General features: G+C 33.1%; 1 protein-coding gene and 1 long non-coding RNA gene across 2 annotated transcripts in view; one reads left to right on the plus strand and one right to left on the minus strand.

Moving 5' to 3' along the window:
• The first annotated feature begins 1,891 nt into the window (after nt 1–1,891).
• LOC106457402 lies at nt 1,892–8,025 on the plus strand. Its single transcript, XM_022383544.1, has 4 exons — nt 1,892–2,038; nt 3,648–3,704; nt 4,232–7,615; nt 7,987–8,025. The coding sequence occupies exons 1-4, from the start codon at nt 1,892–1,894 to the stop codon at nt 8,023–8,025; spliced, it is 3,627 nt and encodes a 1,208-aa protein (XP_022239252.1).
• A 250-nt stretch (nt 8,026–8,275) lies between these two features.
• The window catches only part of LOC111085349, a 14,223-nt gene continuing 14,139 nt past the window's right edge, over nt 8,276–8,359 (minus strand). Inside the window, exon 3 of the long non-coding RNA XR_002610193.1 lies at nt 8,276–8,336. This is a non-coding gene — a long non-coding RNA (uncharacterized LOC111085349). The remainder of the gene's footprint in view (nt 8,337–8,359) is intronic.

Here is an 8,359-nt window from a genome sequence, read left to right on the forward strand (position 1 = left end):
TACCGTCGCTCTTTTCTTTTGGAAAACGAAAGAAAGCAAGGCTGGAGTTTTGTCCCTGTCTATTGTTACATTCAATAGCACAACAAGCAATAACCATGATAATACCTGATGAAGCCAAGACATTGAGTCATTTAAGATAAGTAAAGTTAAGTCCACACTGCTAAGCCTGGAGTAAATACGTGGTAGCTTGATGTCCACAATGGCCAAGACTCTGCGATTTCTCAGCTCCTGATGTCACGTGCAAAACCTTAATAACGTGCCGTGGGTATTGACCTAGGCGATATAATGGCAGTAAATGGGTTGCTATGTTCATGTTGCTAAATGGATAATAGGATTACATCATCTACTCTAGGTGGCATGAAAATGCATAAGACTAAGTAACTGTATTCTGTCTGACACTGGCTTGTATCAACTTTGATTGGTTTTATAATAAACAAATTGGGTTTACGTATCAGTTATATTTCTTGTTTAATATATCTTACTTCTGTTTTTAGTAAAGTTTTGTAAGATATCTGAACATCTCTTTATATAAATATAAAACAAATTTTTCTATTTCTTTGTTTCTTAAATTTCCATAAGCTGGTTTGAAAAAGATCGAATTCAAATGGATAAGCGATCGTACTAAAGGTTCTGTGTTTGGAAGCCAAATAGGTATTAACTGATTCTAAGTTAATCCATTTATCATAAGGTAATACTTCCAATAAGTTTGGACTTTCAATCTGATTTTTACGATCATTTTGAACATTTCTTTCTTTTCCAGAACATATTTAAAAAAAAAAACACCTCACCTTTCGAATTACACTTGGACACGTCTTCCACGTTGAGTATAAAAATTGTGAACTAAACGTGTGAGCATTCAAACTTCTATTCAGAAAAGTAACCTAAAACATCCCTGTGATGTAAAAAAAAACTATGTCCAACAGAATTGAACTAAAACTAAGAACTGAGAGTGAAAACAACTAGCCTACTTTATGTTACCTGTACAAGGTAACTCTAAATAAGACTGTTGTGATTTTACTTTAGTGCATTATTTCATTAGTACTTCTAATGAAACAGTCACAACAATGAAATCACAACAGTTTTATTTAGAATTTGTGATTTTACTAATGTACATTTTTGAGTAGTTGTACTCCTAATGAAACTTACCACTGGGAATTTGATCATGACGAACGAGGCACTCCAGAAAGGAAAGTTAGAGATTTCCAAGATGTTTACGTAACTAGGTAGGGACTTGTTGACATATGTGCAGAAAAACAAGACTTGTATGAAAATTTATTTAATTTTGACAATCCAAATATATATAATTCATACATATTTCAGTTTGTGTTATTTGAAAATATCAAATTTTACCGAATTGTCAACTTGGCAGAAAATATTTACCCCTCAGGTAAATTTGAAGAACACAGCTCAAATTGTAAGACGATGAACAATACTGTTATTTCTTTACATGTCTAAACCATTACATTTTCGAAATGTTAGACTCTTGTGTAGATCTTGGTGAGTTATATTTGTAAATTTGTATTTAAATGACAAATATGTAGTAACTTAGTAGAAACTAAGAAGTAGAAAATAATAGCCTATGGTACCATAATGAGATTTTCAACGTTGTATAAAACACATGCCATTTTTCTATATTTTAGGTCATACCTATACAACTGTGATTAAATGAATTTCCAATAAATGCTAGAGAGGTTACTGCAAGTAAAAACGAAAATGGAAATATATTACATCGAAATGAATTGACATATTAATACTAACGTCTATGATTTTGAAACCGTTTTAGCACATTTTGCTGAAGCTCAATATTTCTATGTGAATCACCATTTAAAAAGAAAGTTACAGCTGGTAATACCACCTATGAAATACCACGTTATATGTGTTACAAAGAACGATGGTATATTCAGTTTGCAATGAGTCAAATATTTTACCTTATGATGAATGGATTAAGTTAGAATCAGTTATTACCTATAGTACTACTTATAATGAAACTTACCACTGGGAATGTGTTCATGGCGAGAGAGGTATTCTAGAGTGGAAAGTTAGAGATTTTCATGCTGTTTATGCAACAAGAAGGCACTTGGAAACATAGTATGAAGAATAATAATAAATGTTTTTGAAATTGAAGATTTTTTCAAAGTGATTTACATTATACAGAATATAGTAATCTTCTTGTATCATAATAATATTGTTTGTAGATCATGTGATGAAACAAAACAAATCTCATTAAAATATTTTATTCATCATACTGATATAAAATACAATTACTTAGTCATATACATTTTCACGCCCCCTGGAGCAGATGACGTAATTCTGTTATCCACCTTGCAATGTGAAAATAGCAACACACCTACTGCCATTATCCTATTATATCGCCTAGCAACACGCCTCCTGGTGTATGAGTATGAATGAGATACTTATTAGGTCAATACCCTCGGCACGTTATACAAGCTTTTCGAAACTGGGTGAAGGTCATATTTGTTTAATTCCGCCGTTGGAGTGCCATCTCATACTACTTACGACATTAAGGTTGTAGAATTGAAGTAAGTACGATCGCTTATCCATTTGAATTCGATCTTTGGAGTACCTATTTGAGTTCCTCTATTAAATCTAATCCAACTTCGTTTTTCCCTTCCTCAAAACAGCTTATGGAAATTAAAGAAACAAACAAATGGACAAATCTGTTTTATATTTATGTAAAGAGATGTTCAGATATCTTACAAAACTTTACTAAAAACAGAAGTAAGATATATTAAACAAGCTAAAAACAGAAGTAAGATATGTTAAACAAGAAAGACAACTGATACGTACACACAATTTGTTTATTATAAAACCAATCAAATCAATCTTTTTATAAGAAAAATCACAAACAGGTTTGGTTCTTAATGTTTAATAAGGTAATTAGGGGCTCATTAGCTTAATAACCCAATTATATTTTTATTATATTTTATAATATACATGAACAAGCAACTGCTAGCTATCAAATGTTTTCTAACAGCTTAAATATAAATATATAAATAAAACATCTGTCGATATGCTACAGAAGGCCTACTATTCAACAGAAAAACTACATTTACTTTCATTACCAGCCTCGATTTGTTTTATTATTTCGTGTTGTTGTTATTCTATCATATATTTTAATGATATGTGACAAATGGGCAAAAGAGTCATGTCAAAAGAACCTTAAGATTCATACATAATCACCTCTGATTTATATTTGTTACGCGGATATTTAATGGAATTAACTGTCACAGCTGAAGATGCAGATCGGCTTCAGCAGTATATCGGGGTTCAAACCTTGCCCCTTCTTCCTATTGTGTATGGTACTTTACGCCCCTCATCCATATCCAAATCTACGTCATATATTGGTTAAAAAAAACTCCAATGTGACATTATCACTAAATATTAAGCACTATAATTCACCACAGGTTGAAACAGACATGCATGTAAATATTCAGTAATTTGTCTTCGTGAGCCTTCTCTTCGCTTTCCCTTGCATTAATACTGTGTCTCTACTTAGAGAACTGTGTACTAGGACACACCCAGTCTACTGTTAAGACAACACTAAAATCAAGATGCAGTAGTACTTTAGTGTATTTAAAATATATGGTCTTTGAAGTTTAAAATGTTTTTTCTTTCTTGCCTTCCAGAGACCTTCTAGCTCTGCTTATAACAACTATAGCAGCAATCGTGCCGGAAAAAGTAAGGTAAGTTGGGAATAAAGGTTAATTCAGAGATGATCAAGAAATTAATGCAATTAAAAAGTCATCTAAAATCATAATTATAAATTGTTTTATAAAAATAAGTAAAATCCATGAATTGATAAGCTTCTCAATACCTATTTATTTTATGAGATGCATAACATTTCCATCAGCAAATATGCTTCAAACGACTTTTACTTAAATACTCGTTTATAAGATTTTCAACTAAATAAATTTGAGGGAAACCAAAAATCCAGATATCTCAATAAAACTGTAGGCTTTGAAAATTTGATAATACCTGTTTGTATATATTATAGGCTTCCTTGATTTAACTTCTAATTTGATTAGAACGATGCCTTATATTAAAAAACAAACAAACAAACAAAATTTTCAACTTTATCATTATCTCAACTTTACGCAAGATTGGTTTCGACTGTGGACCTTTGACGTGTCATAATAAACATAGTAATTGATGGTTCTCCGTTATCATAACTATATAAAAGTGACAGTTGAATGTTGTGTTTCTTTTTCAGATTCCAACGTATAGTACGCTCAGCGGATCAAGAATTTCAACACCTTCAGCTGTCTATTCTCGCTATGGACAATCAAGGGATTCACATTCCTCACGTGACAAAGGAAGCTATAGTGGTCGCAGTCGTGGCTCCAGCTACATTTCTGATTGCGGGAACTCAAACAATGCAACTGATTATAACTATGGTTCTGGTTTTGTATCTGATTACAAACCCGGTTACACCTTAGACTACAATAAGTCAGGTTGCATTTCAGATTATGGACGCTCAAACTATGGTAAAACAAGATATCCATCTGACTCAGGTAAAGCAAGTTACTTTAGTTCTGGTGAGTCATACAGTCTATGTGGAAACGCAAGTGACAGATATCTTCCTACGGCATCACCAAGGTTTACTTATGGTTCTCATTGTCGAAACACAAGCAGGGAAGAAACTAACTCTGGTAAGAATACATACTCTAAAAGCACTAGCAGAAATGATACAGGGGGTATTAAATCGTATAATACCTACACACGGTCTCATAGTCATGAATACCCATTGTCTACTTACACCAGATCAAACAACAAAGCTGAATCACAACCAAACTATTCTCGAATAAACAGTAAAGCTAACTTAAGAACAAATTATTGTAGAAGTGCTATTAACGAGAATATTTCTGACCCAAGGCAGAGTAGGAGAGACCTGAATCCAAATCTTTCAACGATAAACGAAGACGTACCACGCACTTGCAGAAAAACTAAACAACCTCCTTTAGCCAAATCAATTAAAAGTGCAAAGGTTCTTGCAGATCCTATGTCAGATTCTGAAGTGGAAGAAAAATCTGCATCTGATGAAGAAGAATTTGTGCATTGCCGAGCTACATCGCCATCTGTTGAAGCGAAATCCAGTGGAAACCATTCGAACATTATATCTGCTCCAATGAAAATGAAAAAATCGGTAGTTGGAAAGCATGCTTCCGTAAAAATGATGTCGGTTGGGCAACAGGTTAGGGCAGAAGACTTACTTGATTCACTCTCTCGTTCTAATAACACTAACTGTCGCTACACATCCTCCGCAACTAGAGCGACACCTCTGTATTTTGATAAGTACTACAACAAGTATGCTATGCCTTCCTATCGTTCCTGTAGGCCTTCAACTATCAATACGTCATTAGACCATTCACTACGAAATTTAAAACAAGAAAAAACTGATACTTTTTCTACGTCGTCTAATAAACTTGAAATAACTCCAAGCCTAACGCAAAGAAACTTGTCAAATGTTGAAAAAGATACCCCCTTCTCATCTGTGATATCAGCGAAAGATAAAAATTTACAAGAGAGACAAGATTCAAAGGAACATGACAGGAACAAAAACTTTATAAGTTCGGATATAAACGTAAATGATGACAGCAATTATGAAATTCAAGACGATAATCACCAACAAGAGGAAAAACACAAATGTTCATTTGACGAAAAGGATGATAAAAATACCTCTCGTTCCAGTTCAAGGAACAATATAAGAAGTAATGAATTGACAAGTGGCAAAGAATTGACTGCAAGATTGGGTTCCAAAAATAAATTTCCCAGAAGAAACGAGAGTCCAGAAAATTTGACAGAACTTAGAAAAAATGAAAGTTCGAAACGATCTGAAATCCTGGAGAACCATTTATTGACTACCTTATCCAGTGAGAATGACTCTGATGAACCGAGTAGTAGATGCAGGACTTTAAATACAAGTCATTCAAGAAGAAGAAAACGAAAAAGTTCTAGAGATAATATTTTGTACGAAGGAGAAAAAGATAATTCAAGAACATTCAGAGAACTTCCTCCAATACCAACTGGAAAAGAATCTAGTGAAAACTTGCTGAGAAGTAAATCATATTTCTTGGACCAAGAATTATCAGGAGATACATTTTGTTCTTCTCAATATGGACATTATGCAGAGCTCAAACATCAGTCATCATTTAATGATTTTAATGAAAAAGTTCCTCGTGAATTAGAATCTCGGTCTAGTGAAACCAAAAACATCACTAACAAAACCGGACAACGAGGAAAGAAGGATGAACCTGAGCAAGTATCTTTGAGTAGAGCGGACAGCAGTGCAGAAGAATCAAAAACTAGAATACCTGTAGTAGATTCTGAGCAAAATATAAGTGAAACTAATAAAAATATAGATGTGCCTGACAAAGATACTAAAAACTGTGGTTGTTCTGCAAAACATGTTTCAAAGTTTCGACTACAAGTTTCTGTGGGTGATTTGCCTACTATTCAGAAACCATCTACTGTAACTTGTGTAAATTACACAGAGATAGATACAGTAAAACAAGCACATTCAAGTCAAAAAATAGAAAAATATTCCAAGGAGCCGTTTCCAAATGAGAACAGTGAGACTGAAAAAGAACAATCAATGGAGAGACTGGACAGTTCGGGAGAGAACAAGGAAGATGAAGAGCGATCTTCTTCTCCCTATGACAATGTCGAAGCATTTTGTTTTAAGCCTGTTTTTGAGAGTTATAAAGAAACTTCTAAAAGAGACTCTGGATTTTCCGAAATTGCACAATGTAGTGACTCTCCTTACGACAATATTTGCACAGATTCATCTCCTTTATTTACTTTTCATCCAATTGAAATGCCCGAAAAAGCACATAAACAACAACTATTCCAAGCTGAAAAGAAGAGTAAATCTGAAGACCAAAACTCAGTATTAACACCAGAAGATGATACAAAAATAAACTCAAACTTATCAAAATGTACCAAGAATGCTTATTTGTCAAAGTTTATTAGCGAATGCAAGGATATTGATTATTTACTGAATGACGTCAAAGGAGAAGATCCGGAAACATTTGAAGAATTTGAAAATAAATTTAAACACGAAAATATGATTAGTGCTACTTCGACAATATCACAGGAAGAACATGAAAACGATGAATACAACAACGTACGCTCAAAAGAAAAGAGTGTTAGTGCTGAAGCGCAACAAAATCTGACTCTGTTTATTGGACAGTGCCAGGATATTGACGAAATGCTTGGTCCACTGTCTACTTTTGTTCCTTATGGATTAGCTAGCCCTACAGAGCCATTTAGTGCCAAGTGGCATGATCAAATAGAAACTCCTTTAACCCAGAAGAAGACAGAAGAGGACAGTTACGATTCTTTAGAAGAAGAAAAGGAAAATGACCTCTTAGAAGAAGTTGGACCTTCTGCAGTGAGGGTGCATGAATCAGAAGCTCAACAGCCTCAGCTAGATTCATACACAGAAGAAATAGATTACAGTGCTGTTAGAATTCGAGAAAATAGAGCCATGAATACGGAGATTACAGAATACACAGAAGAAATAGACTCTGGAATAAATACAGCTGGCCAGCCACAACTTCTACATGGAGACATTTCCAAAAATATAAAATATTGGGTAAGTGATACATTTATAGTGGCCTATAACAAGATACAAGAAATGACTATGTATGTAAATCTTTTCAGACAATTGGGCCTTGTTGTCTGAAATATTACCCTTTACATATAAAAATTAATATAACTGTTATATATTCATACTTTACGAATATATAAGCTTAAGTTATACAATAATAATAATTTTCAACAGAAACAGTAAAAATACACATATAGCTAAACGGAGTTATTTGTTAAACATTTAGTTTTTAATGGGATATTTTTACTAACGGAATCTCTTGTGGTTTAATATATTGTACAATATGCACCAATATAGAAAATAATTCAAAATAACCTTACTTTTTGTATGTTATATTCTAAAAGTTCATATTTTAGTTAGAGTACCAGAAAGTCTTAGATTTGCTTCCAGAATAAACTGGTCATAAAAATGTAAGTGACACAAATTTTATTTTTATCGAAGAACCATGTATTCAAGGAATTATTTTAATTTTTGTTAATTATATTACTTTAATATATTGTTGCGTATCTGCTTGTTTGTTAATTTCCGGTATAAATTATTTCCGAGGAACTTCAACGATACATGTCCCTTCTTGATTAAAACTAATTTATTCTTTCTCGATACAACTTTGTAATACACAGTAATTTCACAATCAATACGTTTCTCGTCTCTTTACTTAACAGCCTTTATAATACACGCTATAAATCACAGTGATTCACACACTTTACTTGCAATGCCTACTGTTCGCTT

The sequence above is a fragment of the Limulus polyphemus genome, unplaced genomic scaffold (assembly GCF_000517525.1).
Source record: "Limulus polyphemus unplaced genomic scaffold, Limulus_polyphemus-2.1.2 Scaffold16, whole genome shotgun sequence".
NCBI classification, from domain to species: Eukaryota; Metazoa; Arthropoda; class Merostomata; order Xiphosura; family Limulidae; genus Limulus; species Limulus polyphemus.